Source organism: Phyllostomus hastatus, unplaced genomic scaffold (genome assembly GCF_019186645.2).
Source record: "Phyllostomus hastatus isolate PE091 unplaced genomic scaffold, TTU_PhHast_1.1 phas_scaffold_501, whole genome shotgun sequence".
NCBI classification, from domain to species: Eukaryota; Metazoa; Chordata; class Mammalia; order Chiroptera; family Phyllostomidae; genus Phyllostomus; species Phyllostomus hastatus.
The window spans coordinates 32,833,715-32,852,161 of record NW_025334033.1 but is presented as its reverse complement, the minus strand read 5'-3'; the positions used below and the strand labels follow the sequence as shown (position 1 = coordinate 32,852,161).

General features: G+C 34.8%; 1 protein-coding gene across 4 annotated transcripts in view; it reads left to right on the top strand.

The window, feature by feature from the left end:
* MAP4K5 (mitogen-activated protein kinase kinase kinase kinase 5) overlaps positions 1 to 18,447 on the top strand; it is a 105,788-nt gene that overhangs the window by 79,687 nt on the left and 7,654 nt on the right. For 3 of the 4 annotated variants that reach the window (XM_045823036.1, XM_045823035.1, XM_045823038.1), the window contains 9 exons: positions 1,767 to 1,846; positions 2,158 to 2,218; positions 3,911 to 3,913; positions 5,310 to 5,424; positions 6,779 to 6,837; positions 9,274 to 9,377; positions 9,748 to 9,925; positions 13,771 to 13,839; positions 16,780 to 16,872. In XM_045823036.1, coding sequence (XP_045678992.1) covers positions 1,767 to 1,846; positions 2,158 to 2,218; positions 3,911 to 3,913; positions 5,310 to 5,424; positions 6,779 to 6,837; positions 9,274 to 9,377; positions 9,748 to 9,925; positions 13,771 to 13,839; positions 16,780 to 16,872 — 762 coding nt within the window. The remainder of the gene's footprint in view (positions 1 to 1,766; positions 1,847 to 2,157; positions 2,219 to 3,910; positions 3,914 to 5,309; positions 5,425 to 6,778; positions 6,838 to 9,273; positions 9,378 to 9,747; positions 9,926 to 13,770; positions 13,840 to 16,779; positions 16,873 to 18,447) is intronic. The other variant, XM_045823037.1, reaches the window with a different exon arrangement.

Sequence of the window (18,447 nt, the reverse complement as noted above, 5' to 3'; positions counted from 1 at the left end):
CTTAATACAACTCACTTTATTGCAAGGAAGTTAAGGAGCCTACCTGGAAGTCTGGAAATTAGCAAACAGGAGTTAGGCAGTGGAGGGTGTTCAGGAAATATTTTTCACTTCACACCAATAAAAACAGGTCATATCATATAATTATCTGCTTTAAATGTCACTATTACAAAGTATACAAGAAGAAAATATTTTAACAGTAAGGAAGTGGGGTTTTTTGTGTTTGTAAATTTGCATTTTGATATAATTTTAAACTTACAGAAAAGTTAGAAAAATAGTGCAGTAAACTCAGAATCATTGTTTCTATTTTGTCCCATTTGTTTTACTATATATGTGCATTTTTTTCTGAATCACTTGAGAATGAGTGGAAGACATCATGTTCCTCTTCCCCTTGTACTTCAATCTGTATTTCCTAGTAACAAGAATTATCTCTTACATAGCCACAGTACAATTATAAAGATCAGGAAATTTATTGGTGATAATACTATTTTTTAATCCACAGTCCATATTTAAATTATATTAATTATTCCAATAATGTCCTTTATCATTTCCCTCCTCATTTTTTCCCCCGGTTCAAAATTCAATATCACAGGTTACATTTAGCTACGATGTCTTTTTAGTCTTAGTCTGGAACAGTTTACCCACCTTTCCGTCTTTCTCTTGATCCTGACATTTTCGAGGCTACTTATTTTGTAGAATGTCTCTTAATCTGGGTTTGTTTGATGCTTAGGTCAGGAAATGCATTTTTGGCAGGAATGTCATGGAAGTGTGATTGTGCTCCTGTCAGTGCATCGTCGTAGCAGGGGCACATGATACCAGCTTGTCCAAATACTGGTGATACGAATATTGACCAGTTGTTTAAGGTGGTGTTCACTACCTTTCTCCACAGTCAAGTTCCTGTTTTCCCTAAGTTATAGTAATTAATTAATTAAGTAATTTCCCAAACTAATTGATAAATAGTAAGTGTAGAGATACATTAAGGTTATATAAAGTTCTTTTGCTTCTCAGATTTTCACCGACTAATTTTAGCATCCATTAGCAACAATCCATTGATGTCTATTGACAATCTTTTTTTCCCATCTATTCATTTATGTATTTTTACCAGTTTGAACTTATGAATCCTTTTTTTATCCTGTGAGATATGATCTATCACTGTTAATATTTATTTTAGCACTTAAACTGTCAAAATTTTTTAGCTGTGGGAGCTCCTGTGTACTTTTGTTTGATATGTTCTCATTATTTTCTGAGCACTTCCTTACTTTCTTATCTAGCAAGATTTCTGGAATCATCTTATACTTTCGTGCCCCAGAATTAGAATCAGTCTTCTCTCCAAGAAGGTTTTTTTTTTTTTAGTGGAAAATAATATTTAGAAACCAAGGTGTGTATACTAGGTGTGCTCATGGTTTCTGGTATGTCATAATTTATCATTTCTGTTGAATCTTTAGTTTCCTTGTTCAAAGAGTATTTGAGATATCTGGTAAAAAATATAGTTATAATAACAAATCTTAAGATATGAAAATTATTATGTTGAAAGGAAGGATTGTATAGTAAGGTAAAGCCAGAGTGAGTAACAGAGAATACATATGCTTTTAAAAATAAGAAACGAATTGGGGAAAGAGGTAAGTAAAGAAGGTGGGTGGATTTTAGAAAATAATTTTCTTGAATGGGTGGGAGGCTACTCTTAATACCATTAAAAAATAGAGCCATTATTTTTGTGAATGATTTCAGAAAATGATAGTAAATTCTGGTGGTTATTTCAACTATTTTAGATCAATACATTATTTTTGGAACTGAAGATGGTATTTACACATTGAATCTCAATGAGCTACATGAGGCAACAATGGAACAGGTAATTCTGGAGTTTTAACTCAAAAAATTAGTTTGGATAAATTGAGTAAAAGAAGTATCTTAATTTTAAATCAATATATATAAGCCTCAGTTTTAATTTTTATTATTTAAACATTTAAAGAAGTGAAATTATACATTTTGAATGTGCTTGTTGAAAGCTTTTTTCTTGTAATTTACTGAAAAATATTTTTTGGTAATTCACTGAAAAATAGAAAATGATTATTTTTTGTACTATTTCAGACTTTTGGAATTTGGAGGTTAAGAGATAAGGAAATGAAAATTGGAGAGTTTTAATTATCTTTTTTTTTATAGTTATTTCCCAGGAAATGTACTTGGCTCTATGTTATCAATAATACTTTAATGTCTTTATCAGGTATGTATATGATTCAAATAATATGAAAGATAATATATAGACAAGCAGAGAAATGTAATTTTAATATGCATTATTTTAAAATGTTATTTGTTATTCAGGGTAACTATAATCTAGTTTAGTAACTTGATATTTGCACATATTTTTTACCAGCTTAGAATGGGAAGAAATTTTGAGAAGGGACCCTGTTTTCAGTTAAGGTAGCACTTCTCAAGTCTGCCCAGGATCTCAACTCCTAAGGAATACCAGTGTGCTTGTCACCTGAGGCCATGTCCTTCCACTTACCCACCTCCACTGTCACTGATGTTCCTGCCTTTCGTTGAGCATTAGCAGTTGAAGGGAAAGAATGAGGATCTAGTTGCTTTCTTTTTCTGTTACCTTGAGTAAGTCACCCTCTCTCAGCCTCAGTGTTCTCAATTGTAAAACAATTTCTTTCTCAATTGTAAAAGAATTTTGGTAACAATAACAGCCTCAGAGGCGGCTTTGAGGATGGAATGAGATGATATCCAGAATGCTTGGTGAGCTCTGAGGGTTTCTACAGATACTTCTGATAGAATTCATGTTATTCTGGACCACACATTAATTATCTTGGACCAATGCTTTCAAGTCTTAGAAACAAGTGGGTTCCAGAGCAACCTATTCTAATTTTGTTTTTGTGTTTTTCTTTTTTTGGTTGTTGTTGGCAGTAGATTCATAGGTGGTATTTCAGACTTTTTAAAAAATTCTTACCTATGAAAAGCTATCTTTTCTTTTTTTACATTTTAGATTTAAGTGGCTGTCTTGAGATTCGCTGCTTGCTTTCATTCTGACAGTAGAGTACAAGCTAATTATTTCTCTCTGTTCCTTAATTTAATCCTAATGTTATTAACTATTAAAATAACACTCACCCCTTTCTCTACTTTGAATAATTAAATAATTTTAGTATTTTAATTTTTTTAAATTATTTAGTTTGATGCTCTCTCCTGCTCTGTGTCTCAGTAGATTACATGAGGATTATATTCCTGCTCTATTTACTGTACTGTCAGGCTTCTCAGTGTTAAGTGTACCTTTCAGCTACTTATACTGTACAGCATCAGTGCTGATACTCATTTTTACTCGTTGATAAGTAGATCATTATAAATTGTGGCCTAATCTAAGAAATGTTATTTTCAGAATTTTAAGTATGTGTGTGTGTAACTTGAACTCTTTCACTCTCCAGCACCTAATTAGAGATTCTTCAGGAATTTTTATATTTGCACTTAATGACACTGTTTACAAAGAACATGTTATTTGATTGTGCATAAATGGCTTCTAAAAAGTGGGGGTCCTCAAAGAGTATTTAGTCTGTTTGATTTTTTTAATTTAAATTACATTTCCTCCAAATTGTATTTGCTTTTAACAAAATATTAATTTATTATTATTATGAAAATAAGCTTAAATCCAATTCTGTATCACTTAACAGTTCTGAATTGTATACATATAAGATCACTTTCCTCTAATATTTACTGCTTTTATCTCTACTTCTACTTGTCTTTGGAAATAAGCTTAAAAACCACATAGAGTACATCTTACATGTCTATAACATAACTAAGGAAAACAGGGAAGAGTTAACCTATAAATTAGTTCTCATATTCTAGTTAAAATAATTCATAAAACTGAATAAAGGTAGGTAGCAGGGCTTAATAGGAGAAAACACTGTTCTGCTTAATAGGAGAGAAGGTCTGCATTTGTGTGGATGGGCACACATACATGTACTACTATGTTTAGCTGCCTAGCTAGCCATATAGCTAGCTATGTGTATAAAAGTAATAGAGAGAGGACGGATGGCATAATGTTGGACAGAATGTTTGCATTCCGAAAAACTGCAGAGAATTTTGTTAAGGGTAAGACTGGCTCTTTCTCATGCACTTGTTCTCCTGTTCTCGAACTCGCGCGCGCTCTCTCTCCCCCACCCATTTCTCTCTCCCTGTTGTTATAGTACCATACCATGTATAACATGGAATGAGACGATGGTTACCATATGCCCCATGCTTAAGACAGCTATGGTTTTGATTATGTGGAAATAATCCTATTTCCTGTTATTGCCACATAATAATTGCTGTTGTCTTTGTCTTGTGGCATATATAGTTTGCTTTCCTTTCCTTGGTATTTCAATCTGTTATAAAAGTGTCATTCACAGCCCTGGCTGGCGTAGCTCAGTGGATTGAGCGCGGGCTGGGAACCAAAGTGTCCCAGGTTCGATTCCCAGCCAGGGTACATTCCTGGGTTGCAGGCCAGAACCCCCAGCAACTGCACATTGATGTCTCTCTCTCTCTCTCTCTCTCTCTCTCTCTCTCTCTCTCTCTCTCCCCCTCTCTCTCCCCCTTTCCCTCCACCTCCCTCCCTCCCTTCCCTCTCTAAAAAAATAAATAAAATCTTAAAAAAAAAAAGTGTCATTCACACCCTGGCTGGATGGCTTAGTTGGTCCAAGCATTGTCCCATACACCAAAAGGTTGCAGGTTTGATTCTTTTGGGGTGCGTGTGGGAGGCAGTTCATGGATGTTTCTCTCTCTTTCTGTCACTCTGTCACTCTCTCGCTCTAAAACTCAATAAACATATCCTTGGGTAAGGACTAAAATACATAAAATAAGGTGTCACTCACAATCATTTAATCCAAGGTATTTTGATAAATTGTTAATGAGTAGGTCTATTCTAGAAAATAACACATAGTAGAATTTTTCATGTTTTTCCATGTTATGCTAAAATAACCACACACCCATCATTGTAACTCAGCCCATTGTACAATAGTGGTTAACAATTTCTGTTTGTATGCTGGCTTTACTAAGGTCTATGTATATTCTATCCAGGTCACCTGTTAGTCAGAATATTCCTAATTTGTGTATTAAGAAACACAATTGTCTGTTTTCTTAAAACTCATTTTACTTACTATCTTTCAAAATAGTATTAACTGGGTTTTTTGTTTGTTTGTGTGTGTGTGTGTCTTTTCATATTGCTTGGCTTTTTGAACATTTCTGGACTCCTCATTTTAGAAGGTAATTATATTTTCTTTGCTTGAAAATTATATTTTTCCTGCTGTAAATGATTCTAATAAAAATAATATGTTTCTTTTTTATAGGGAAAACCTTTCAACTCTACTCTCATAATCTTATAGCTTTGTTTGAACAAGCCAAAAAACCAGGATTAGCTGCTCATATTCAAACTCACAGGTTTCCAGACCGCATACTACCAAGGTACAAAATATTTTGATTATGCTGGGAGAGAGGGGAATTAGTGTTTATTTTTAAAATAGTCATTATTCTTTGTCTTCTAAAAAACTTTGTTTTGCCCTGCCCAGTATGGTTCAGCTGGTTAGAGCATCATCCCATAAATCAAAATGTTGTAGGTTCAGTCCCACTTCAGGGCACATGCCTGGGTTATGGATTTGATTCCAGTCAGGGCATGTATTAGAGGCAACCAATCTATGTTTCTCTTTCCTGTTTCACTTTCTGTCTCTCTGTCTCTCTCTCTCTCTCCCCCCCTCCCCCCCTGCCCCCCTCTCTCTCTTTTTCTCTCTCTTCTCTTGCTCCATCCCTTCTTCCTGCCTCTCTAGAAGCAATGAAAAATGTCCTCAGGGTTAAAAAAAACTTTGTCTTAATTTTGAAAGATAGTTTACACTAAAGTACATGTCATCTAAAATTTGAAAGATCAATGTTGCTATGAAATCACCTATAAAGTTTTTTAATGCTTATTATTATTTTAATTTTTAAATTAGTTTACTTGCAATATTATTTTGTATTGCTTTCAGGTATACAGCATAGTAGCTAGACAGTCATGTACTTTATAACGTGTTTGCCCTCCATATTTCCACCACCCACATTGGTACCACACATAGTTACTGCTGTCTAGTCTCTTGGGTAGCTGTTTCCTGACTACCAATATGTACTTAATCCTTTCACCTCTTGTACCTAGTTAGTCCCTCAACCCCGTTCCTTTCTGGCAACCACCAGTCCGCTCTCTGTGTGTTTTAGTCTGTTTCTGTAGAACTTTTAAGTGAAGGGGGACCCCCCAAAAAACAGATTTATGTATTAAAAAGTGTGTATTTATTCTTACATGTTTAAACTTCAGTCATCTTCAAAGCACTCTACAAAAAAATGTCACTCAGAGCAAGATTGGGTGAATAAGGAGGGTGGGGCATGGGGGTCATGCCATTTTTGGTCAGAAACTGCTGAACACTCAGTGGTGTGGGCAGGTGTGCTTGTAAATCAGGACAAATGTGTTGAAAGAATCTTCAAAAAAAACCCCACTGAAGCCGAATGCAGCCTCTCACAATGCCAGCTGGTGCACTGGTACAGATGGGTTCCTAGAACACTCACCTAGAGGGGAAGCCTGTACTACAAGGGGCCTGCCCTCCAGAAGATAATTGTGCTTTTTAGGGGGGTCCCCCTTGGTAGTATAGATTCCTAGGCCCTCCTCAGTCCTGTAAAATTATACTTGGAGGTCAGAGACAGTTTTTATAGAGTTCTTTAACTGGTTCTGATGCAACTGATTCACATATCACTGTAGAAACCATTGCAGTACAGTATGTTTATATTCTTATGCTTTCAGGAAGTTTGCTTTAACTACAAAGATTCCTGATACAAAAGGCTGCCACAAGTGTTGCATAGGTGAGTAAATGCCATTTCTCAAACTGATGGTTAGAACTTTTAACATCTTTAAAGTTATCTGCAGAGACTTATAGTATCAAATAGGAAGGAAGGAAGGCTTTACATCTGTTTTAATAAGGAATTAAGGGGCCACTGAAGCACAAGAATGTATAGTGGGACATGGCGTAAAAATGCTTGGAGATAATAGTCCTAGTGCTTTCTCAGAGCGTAGTGTACCTAAACTTTTTTAACCTTAGTCCGTGAGGATGTATATCTGCTAATATTCTATTTTCACTTATTTAACAGTTCCTGCTTAGTGCTTTATGAACATTATTATTGCTGGAGCTTAGCCAACTATGAAGTCAGACAAAACAGTCCACACATAAATACCCTCACTTCTGAGTCCAATCACAAATTTGGGAGCTTCCCCAAATCTCCAAAAATAATTACTACAGAAAATTGACTATAGTTATATGCATTAGTCCTAGGGCAAGGATTGAGAACCTCTGGTCTTCAAGTTCAGTCTGGTCACAAAATAATTGCTTAAATATTAGATACTTCAGGAAAGGAGGGGTGGCGTTATGACCCCATAAAAATTGGTAGGAGACTTTTGTAAAGAGAACAAAGATCTTTTGCAAAATGACAACTAGTGAGTAGAAAACGTAAGCCCACAGAGCATGGCAGGTTAGTGATTAGTCCTGCAGAAGACAAAGAAGAGAGAATTTGAGGACCGCCTTGTTAAAGACTCTAAAGTGAGAGGCTCTTCCCTTCTCCAGGAAGGGCTGACAGAGAATTGTGGATCATCCAGTGACCCTGGCGCAAAAAGCACTTCAACAAGACGTAGTGTGAGCGAATTCTCCTTAATAGAGGGCAGGCATCAAAAGCCATTTCTCTGAGTTACTTGTTTGCATCCACCCCTCCCCCCAGAATTTTCTCCTGCAACTCTCCCTTTGTCTTTCTCCATTCTGTCATGTATTTACCCTAAAAAACTTTATTTTTCAGACCATTGCCTTGTCTGCTTATCTTACTTGGGCATCTCTTTGATTTTAAGATATAGAAGTTTTTGTTTTAATTTTTGAAAGTGGTTTTAAATATAGATATTTGTGTCTGGGGAAAAAAAAGACCTAAACATGTCAAAATATTAATAGTGGTTAACTCTGGGCATTTGGTTTATAGATAATTTTATTTTCCCTCAGTGTTGCCAGACCCCTGCTTTAAATCATTTTGTTAGATTATCCAGTGAGCCAAGGTCCCGGGCAAACAAAGATACTCCTATCAGTTATGACATACATGGGGCTTAGAGGGTACCTTGCAGAAGTGACAACTAAATGCAGACCTCTCTGGCGGGGCGGGGGGGGGGGGGGTCGAATTCTGCGGTGTATACTTATCTCAACTTTAAAACCACCCTGTGATACTTGTCATGTCACTAGGATGTAACGGACTCTGGGATCAGACCCAGTTCATGACTTCAGATCCTGAGCTCCTAACTTCCTGTTTAATCTTTCTGTTTAATCAGTAACCTTCATGCCACATGGCTCCATAACATAGTCTATAGTTATGAGCAGATTTCGTGAGCAAATTTTCTAGGGCAGAATCAGGTTCATATCTGTTAGTACATATATAACTCAAGAAAGGTCTAGAAACTTACAACCTAAGATATAAACTCATAAATATATTAAGGTAGAGTTTATTGCAAATAACTCCTTTTATAGTCATTCTTGATGGGAGTCAAATTGCAGACAAGGAAAGACTAATAAGTTTTTATAGAATTGAGTCAAGGAAGTTATATCTTTAGTAAGATGTAAAATAGTTATTTTTACCTTGTTGTAAGTACACAATTGTAAAGTAGACCAAAAATAAAATCATAGATTTCACTTGCTTCCTAGACCTTCTTATCTGAATTCTGTCTTTTGGTCGATTACTTAAAAAGCAGCTCTTTTAAGTTGCATACTGGTTTAGTTACCTTAGTGTTTAAAATACTCTTCTTGTAAAAAGTTCTTAATGTTTAAGGATGTAGTATATTAAAAATGTTTAGAAGTAAATGTATATAATTTTTAAATGAGATAAAGTGAAAAAGAAAAGGTAGCAGAGTCCATAAAAATTCTACTCACTGTTATCATCCTAGTGAATACAAACTAATTTTTCCACTATCAGCTAAATAATTGCTTCAAATAGGTTTTCTTTCATCCATAGAAGGCCGTGTTTCCTTGTTTTTCCCCCTGTGTATATTATAGGCATTGCCTTTATAAAGAGAGCTGAGTTAGCTTTTAGATGAGTCTAGCTTTTAACTAAACTACTTAGGTTTTTAAAAAATATCTTTATTTGTCAATATTCAGTACATTCAATATTATTTTGTATTAGATTCAGGTATACAGCATAGTAGTTAGACATGAACCAATTATGTTTTCATGTAAAGGTATTCAGTGTTTTGGGTGTGTCTCTTCTGCTTCTTTCCAGTCAGAAACCCTTACACAGGACATAAATACCTCTGTGGAGCTTTACAGTCTGGAATTGTTTTACTTCAGTGGTATGAGCCAATGCAGAAATTCATGTTGATAAAGGTACATTACATTTTTCTCCTATAGAAAAAACTAGTGTGTAAATTAAAGTTAAAATTTTAAGATTTCATTGCTACTATGTAGTGTCGGCATGTTTAGTTATTTATACTAGGTCTTCATTTGGTTTAACAGTTTTTTTGTTCTTAAGATTTCCTCTTTAACTTATATTAATAAGCTTTCAGAAGCATCACAGACATAAAGCTGAATGTATCCAGTTCTCTAAAACATATTTTATAGATTTTTATGATGCTTATCATGATCATTTTTAAATTAGATCGATCAAGAAAATGAAAGCCTTTCCTTTGACTTTACTCAGCAACAGTATGAATAGGGATGGCTTCTAAATTACACTTCTCTTGTTTGTTTATTTTAGCACTTTGATTTTCCTCTGCCAAGTCCTTTGAATGTTTTTGAAATGCTGGTAATACCTGAACAGGAATACCCTATGGTCTGTGTAGCTATTAGCAAGGGCACTGAATCAAATCAGGTAGTTCAGTTTGAGACAATCAATTTGAATTCTGCATCTTCGTGGTTTACAGAAATCGGTGCCGGTAAGTGTTTTTTATCTTATGTTAAATAAAATGTTGATGGTTTTGTGTATGAAAGAAGCAGAATGGTTTCAACCAGTGCAGGCTTAGTCAAATAAACACTCAGGTCACAGCTTTCCATGTAAGCCCAGAGGATCATATGCATATAGTTTATGATCTCTGTCTGCTTAAGGCAATTTGATACAAATTATTTTACCAAGGAAAATTTTAATGATTTAAGTTTTCTAAGATACGGGGGTAAGGAAAAGTAGGTTTGCAGTTGTGAGTACTTGAAACAGAGTTTTTTTCTTGTATTAATATTTAATTCAGGTTTTTTTTCTGTCCAAACAACTGTAAACCTACTTTTGCCCACCCCTATATTTTTCAAATTTGATCAGCTTCTCAAGCAAAGAGCTTTATTTTTTTTTTTCTGTAAGTTTTTCCCTTGACAATTCTTAGAATCATTTAGTTCAAGTGCTTTTCACATGTGGCCTCCAAGCTTTACCACTTAAAGATACAGGGATATATCTCTTACACTTTCTGGGAATGGTTCATTAGCTTAGGATTTTATCAGATGTGTCTTAATGAAAGTTCAGAAAAGGTTGAGAAGTTTATTTTCAAGCTTTAAAATTGGGACAAATCAATCAATTTGTTTTTTAAATCTATATAGTGAAATGAATGGGGGGTATATTATTTGAAATGAAGATAGTATATTATTTGATCATTTGTAACCCAAAGTTTATGAAGACATTTTTGCATAAGAAGTCAGGCAAGTTTTATATACAGCTATTTCACTACTGACTTACCTTATAGAGAAGTCTGTTACAAGTATCATAAGGTTGATGTTTCTTATTAAATATCTTTAGCTTTTGATTATAGGCTAAAAGACAAGAACTCTTCATACAGTTCAGCTACTGAAGTTAATGTAGAACCACTAATGTCACTTTCAGAATAAGAATCAATATGAACTAGTGGTATCCTGGTGAATAATTAACAATAGGCTCTTGGGGCGCAGAGAAACCTGGTTTGTAGCAGTTGCCTATTTCTGTGGTGTTAAGTACTCCCGCCCCAGTTTCAAACTACCGACCTGAGGTCATCTGGCTTACAAAATTTCTAAAAATGTAAAGACCAAATATAAGCCAGTTAGAGTAGGCACTGGACTATGTCACTCTCTTTATGGACCAAGTCATAATTTCCAGTACAATAAAATTGGAATGTATTCTGTACACTCCTACCTTCACCTGTACCCCACATTTCTTTTTAATTTATTGTTTAATACTTTTGGTTGAGTTGGACGCATATCCTCCTAGCATAGCTAACAGGAGGGTACAAATGACATTGTTTTAGTATCATGAGATATACCGTATTTGCCATGTACAGTGTGCATGGCTGTGTGCTCCTGTGTATAATGAGCACCCACGTTTTGGTGCACATTATACATGGGATTATTATGCCCACAGTATGTACTCATTATACCCATGTATAATGCACATCCTTATTTTTCACTAAAAAATTTGGGTGAAAAAGTACGCATAATATACAGCAAAATATGGTAAGTAGTCCACATAGAAATATATTCCTATTATATAATTACTGCCAAAAAGAAGTAATATATATATCAATCATTTTGGCAGAGAGTCCCAACTTTTTTTTTACTGTTTAGTATGTAATAATAATATAAAGCAAGTCATTTCATACAGTTTTCTAATGTATGCCTGCAGCTTTCTTCTGTATGATATACAAGGGAGGACCCCCCAAAACACAGTTATCTTCTGGAGGACAGGCCCCTTGTTGTATAGGCTTCCCCTACTGGGTGAGTGTTCTAGGAACCCATCTGTACCAGTGTACCAGATGGCATTGTTGTGAGGTTGCGTTTGGCTTTAGTGGATTTTTTTTTGAAGACTCAGTGCATTTGCCCATTTCATGATGGGCAATTTATAAGTGCATCTGCCAAAACCATGCTGAGAGTTCTGCAGTTTTTGACCCAAAACAGCATGACCCCTGTGTACCACCCTACCTATTCACCTGACCTCACCCCAAGCAACTTTTTTTCCCCCAATGAAAAAAGTTCTCAAAGGGAAATATTTTGCCAATGTGGAAGAGGTGAAACAAAAAATGGCCAAAGCACTAAAAGACATGAAAATTGATGAGTTAGTTCAAAAACTGTTTTGAGCAAGTTTACATCTCAATAGGTGTATTGCATCAAACAGAGAGTACTTGGAAGGTGACTGGAAATTAAACCTGTAAGAATAAATATGATTTTTTAAAGATTTTATTTATTTTTTAGGGAGGGAAGGAAGGGAGATGAGAGAAAGAGAGAGAGAGACAGAGACAGAGACATCAATGTGCAGTTGCTGGGGGTTATGGCCTGCAACCCAGGACCCTGGCTGGGAATCGAACCTGGGACACTTTGGTTCCCAGCCCGTGCTCAATCCACTGAGCTACGCCAGCCAGGGCGAATAAATATGATTTTTTATAAATTCCAGTTTTGGGGGTCCCCCTTGTATTAGGTTACATTGCTCAAGGCTAGACATTCAGTCCTCTTATGAAATTTGGGGCTAGGGGTCTTAAAGGGATTTTTCCTTTTTTTAAAATCCCTATACTGTCTAACCACTTAGAACATTTACTAAGCTAAAAATAATGCAAAACCAAAATTGCTTCCTAAGGAAAAGAGATTACCCTCAGAGGTTGTCCTTATTAGGCTTCTCCATTTTCACCAGTGATTGTTAATCGACCTCCCAGCTGTGTTCATTGTTGAGCACTGCTGCCCACCCCCTCTTTAGTGGGCAACAGTTGTTAACAGTTAAAATGAACTCTATTCCAAGTACATTGTCAGCACTCCATAAATATTTGTTGAATAAATACATGAACATCTATTTACTGAGAAAAACTATGTTTGGAGTGTCATCCAAGGGCCCAACAGTTTTATAACTTCTATTGATCTGAATTCTTCTCTATGTTATGTGCATTAGAAGATCCAAAACCACCCCAAAATAATATGTAAAACTTTGTGCTTATGTTTAGATGTACAGTTTTTAAGGGAGAGGATTCATGGGCTCCAAAATAAATGCAGTTAAGAATGACTGCTCTAAATAATCTAAAATCTTAGATTTAGCTAGACCATTCAGGCAATCTGAGTGCCTGAAATGAATTGTTTTGCCAAAAATGTTTTGCAGAAATGTCATCACACATATATATACAAAAATGCCATCACATCTGACACAGATGTTAAAAGAAGCAGCTTTGCAAATATCAGCAAAGTAATGAAAGTTGCTTCCTACAAAAAGCTATTGTTGACAGAATGGTTCATTATATCACTCAGTGTCCTCTTCAGAAAGGAACTCCCACCTACCCACACACACCCCCCAACACCGGGAAAATATCTCTCTGATTACAGTTTTATTAATTTTGTTTTTGCTTTTTTTCAAGTACTGGCTTGTTTTTATCTCAAGGATGCTGTGATTCACCTAACTGATCTTGTTTTCATCTTTCTATTGGTTACTGTAAAATGTAGCACAAAATCTAGTCATTTTATAGCATGCATCTTTCTTTTCTGTATTTACCCTTTGCTTCATTTTATTTTTGTAACTCACCCTTCTAGAACTAGCTACGGTGTTAATTAACTATAATATTGAGCTTTTCTCAGGTCATTTAACCATGCTTAAGACTTAATGTTTGTTCTCCTAAGTTGACCCACAGACATTTTTTGAAAAAATAATATATCATTATAAAATACAGTTTCTGTGTTAAATTTCAAAAGCTAGTTTTAAATCACAGAAAAGGTCAGCATTTGTGTTTTTTTTAAGCACTAGTTTTTAAAGCATGTTGTTTAACTGTAACATTGTTTCCCCTGCCCCCCACCCCCGCAGGCAGCCAACAGTTAGATTCCATTCATGTAACACAGTTGGAGAGAGATACCGTTTTAGTGTGTTTAGACAGTAAGTACTATTTAAAATTTACTCTGAGTTTACTACTTGATATAGCAAATCTTTTTATGGAAGTGATTCTATTAAACTGTAATTCAACATTTTCATTTTTTTCATCTCAAGTGGCTTTGTTTTATTGATGAAAAACCTAAAATGGCTACAGGTATAGTAAGTAGTAATTGATCTACTTACTATAATTGATTCTCTGTGACTTTTTCTTTGGCCTACTTGGAAACACTCTATAAGAACATTTTGTCATAACCTTGGGGTTAAATTCTATATGAAACTGTTTGTATAAAATTCTGTGTAAAACTACTCTCGAGTTTTTTCCATACCTCATAATTAATAGAAAAATGGATGGTATATAGTCATGTACCACTTAACAGGGATACTCAATTCTAAGAAATGTGTCATTAGTCCGTTTTGTCATTGTGGGAACATCATAAGAGTGCACTTGCACAGAGCTAGGTGGTATAGCCTACTACACACGCAGGTTATTATGGCATAGCCTGTTGCTTCTAGGTTACAAACCTGTATAGTGTACTGTACAGCATGATATTAAATCAAGCAGAAGAGAAAATGATACAGTCAAGAAATGCTATAAACATCAGATGTATGTGGCTGCTGCCAGCATAACACAGCATGATGTTCTACAGAAAAGAGTTTTTGTGTAAATAGAAAGAGTACGCTAAAACAACAGTAAAAAACACAGTATAGTAGATACATAAACCAGTAATGGCGATTTATTATTATTGTCAAGTATTATGTGCTACATATAGTTGAATGTGCTATACTTTTACATGACTGACAGCACGTAGGTCTGTTTATACCTCCGTCACCACACACATGTGAGTCACGTGTTGCACTACAGTGTTATGATGGCTGCAGCTCTACCTCATAGGGATTTTTCAGCTCTGTTATAATCTCACAGGACCACATTGTGTAAGTGGTCTGTTGTTGACCAAATCATCATTATGCAGCACATAACTAAGGTCACTTGGAGTCATGTAACATGAGTTTTGGAATCATGTCAGTGAGATTTTAATGTAGATAGATTTCATTCTTTTATCTGCTCATTATGATTCTTTTGATGTAGGAAGAGGTATTGATAGAAGTGTGTTGTACTATAATCAGATAAACAGAAAACTTTTAGCAACAGATATTAGTTCAGTTTTTCGAACAAACACCTTTTATTTTTATGCAGCGAATCCTGTAAGGTGAAATTCACCTAGACTTAGAACTATACTTGAAACTTGACAGTATTTGTTGTGTTTGATCCATTACAATATTTTTTAAATTACTGAGTCTGCCAACAGGTGTTGAGTTATTTTAAAAATTGTTATACTATGGAATTTCCCTATGTTTCTATCCTAATTTCTCTTCTCTGAAGGGTACCCTAGTGGATTTACCTTATAGAATCATAAAGATCATCTAATATTAGAGATAAGTAACCCAAAACTCAAAGCGATTTCATTCACCCATCATTCCTTTTTTATTAACTAAAATGAGATCGTCAGAATTTAATTTTAATAATGTTGACTTTTAATGTTAAATCCCTAATACTTTCTGATACATCTAAGGAAAATAAATTGTGCTTAGTTTCATTTTGTTGATTTATGTATTTTATAAAAAATATTTTTTTAGCCCTGGCTGACGTAGCTCAGTGGATTGAGCGTGGGCTGGGAACCAAAGTGTCCCAGGTTCGATTCCCAGCCAGGGTACATTCCTGGGTTGCAGGCCAGAACCCCCAGCAACCACACATTGATGTTTCTCTCTCTCTCTCTCCCTCCCTCCCTCTCTCTCTCTCCCTCCCTCTCTCTCCCTCTCTCTCTCTCTCTCTCTCTCTCTCTCTCTCTCTCTCTCTCTCTCCCCCCTCCTTTCCCTCTATAAAAATAAATAAAATCTTTAAAAAAAAATAAAAATATTTTTTAACCTTTGATTAAAACTAACGTTTCCATTTCCCAATTAGTCAAGATAAATGAAAAGTTGACTTTCTTAAGATTTTTTTTTGGCCCTGGCTGGCGTAGCTCAGTGGATTGAGCGCGGGCTGGGAACCAAAGTGTCCTAGGTTCGATTCCCAGCCAGGGTACATTCCTGGGTTGCAGGCCATGACCCCCAGCAGCCACACATTGATGGTTCTCTCTCTCTCTCTCTTTCTATCTCTATCTCTATCTCTATCTCCTTCCCTTCCCTCCCTAAAAAAATAAAAAATAAAATCTTTAAAAAAAAAAAAAAGAAAATATCTCATTTAAAAAAAAAGATTTTTTTTTAAGGAGCAGTGTAAGACTTCAAAAACTAAGCATCAGCTATGCAGCATAAATCAGTTTTAGTAAGCACGAGTAGAGATAGGTCTAAAATCACAAATCACATTAGGCAGATAAGAAAGCAATACAAAGAAAGGCATCTGCCAAGTCAGAGCTAAGGTTCTTAAATTAAAAAACAAATAGATGAAAGGGAAATAAAATTATGAATAGCCCCCATCCTGGGGTTTACTTATAAAGAAATTGTGGCTCTTGAGAGTAGTAGTACTATTTATTGCCCTTTTGTTCCAGTAATACTTGTTACTAAAGTTATGAATGACTACAGATATACTTATCATATGTTATGTAATGTGTAAGAAAAAGAATTCTTACAGCTAAATATATTTAGGTACCAAGGTAGCCACTTTTAAAGAAACATTGTACTTTCTTAAAAATGAGAATATAATTGTTTGATGTATACTGTATAAAAAAGAAAAAAATAGCAGTGAAATTACCATTTATCAAAGGAGATATTCTTATAGTATAAAACATATTAATGATAATTTTTCACTTGGTATGCTTGAATCAAGATAGTTGAACTTCATTAAGAATGTTCTAGATGCATGTAAAATCCACATATCCAGTTAAATTTATTTTAACAAATTTGGATTTCCAGACTTGACTTGTGTTTTTTTGTGTTTTTTTTTTTAAGAATTTGTAAAAATTGTAAATCTACAAGGAAAACTAAAGTCAAGTAAGAAACTGGCCTCTGAACTAACTTTTGATTTTCGCATTGAGTCTGTAGGTAAGAATTTTTTTTTTTAATAGTGCTATTAGAATACTTGGGTTTTTGTTCATTCCGTACCTAGGGTTGTCTAGACCATCACTACCATATAGAAGTTTCTGTTACTAGAAATCTTCCCTGTGCTCTTAAATATAGTAGTCATTAACCACACCTGTTAGTACTTGAAACATGGCTAGTGCTACATTTTAGTTTTCATTTTAATGTAAATAGCCACATATGGCTAGTTGCTGTTGTATTGGATGGTGCAGATGCAGATGAAAATAAATCTTTTATTTCCTAAATATTTAAAAATTGAAATAATTTTTTTAATTTCTGTTTGTTGTCCCCTTTACTGTGTCAAGTAAATTATAGTTCTGTCAATTCACTGTAAATCATAAAGATATTTGCATGATATGAATAATGGCATTAACTATGTTATAATTCTTTGTCATGTAAGTTCTACTTTGTGTGTGTTGATGGTTTTGCTTTTAGGTCTATTTCTAAATTAATAACTTTTCCACAGGACTTAGAAACTAATATGCCATTTTAATTTACTTCTTTGTCAATGAGTGTTTTAGCCTGTATTACTCATTGGTTTTATGATAAAAATTCCTCATTGATTCTATGTCAGTAAGTATTCTCCCCAGGGATGATAGAACTTATGAAAAAAATGCTGCAGCTGGAAACACTGAACAGTTTATGATATGATTCTACCATAAGCCAAAAATAGTTAAAGTTGGCAATTTTTATTTGGGCCTTAAAAATATATATGTATTTTATAATTAAGTGTATATATTCTTATTTATTTATTTATCTATCTATTTTTTTTTTTCCTGTAGATATGTTCATTGACTCTAGAGAAAGAGGAAGGAAGGGTGGGGAAGGGACAGCGAGAGAGACACACACATCAATATGATAGAGAAACACTGATTGGCTGCCTCTCATATATGCCCTAACCAGGGATCAAACCTGCAATTTTTTGCGCAAGGGACAACACTCTAACCAAGCCACCCAGCCAGGGCAAATGTATATATAGGTTTTTAAATGTTTTTAATTTATTTTTTTTGTTTTTAGAGAAAGAAAAGGGAGAAAGAGAAGGAGAGAAACATCAATATGTAGTTCCCTCTCATACACCCCCTACTGGGGACCTGGCCCACAACCCAGGCATGTGCCCTGATTGGGAATTGAATTTGTGACCTATTTTAATGGTTTTTCAACTGGAGTTTTGCCCTGTCACAAAGTATATTCATCCCTCTTTGTAAATATCTTACAGAAATATAATTTGCTTATGATTGAAAATTATAATTTTTGAAGCAGAAAGCCTAAACTTTCTGTACATATCAGGACAAAAGAAATTTTAGAACTGGTTTCTTTCTCTGCATCTTTATGCCCTGGTTATTGCATTCCAGTTTCTAAGCTTTAATATTGTCAATAGATATCCTGACATGAAGATCTTTGTAGTTCTTCATTTTAACTGAAACACAGTTACCTCAACTTTTTCATATGTGTCAAATTTTTTAGGGAATTTTAATTGTTGCACAAAAGTTCATTCCTCCTAGACTAGTGTTTCTCTCTGCCAGTGAGCCTTGGAATAAT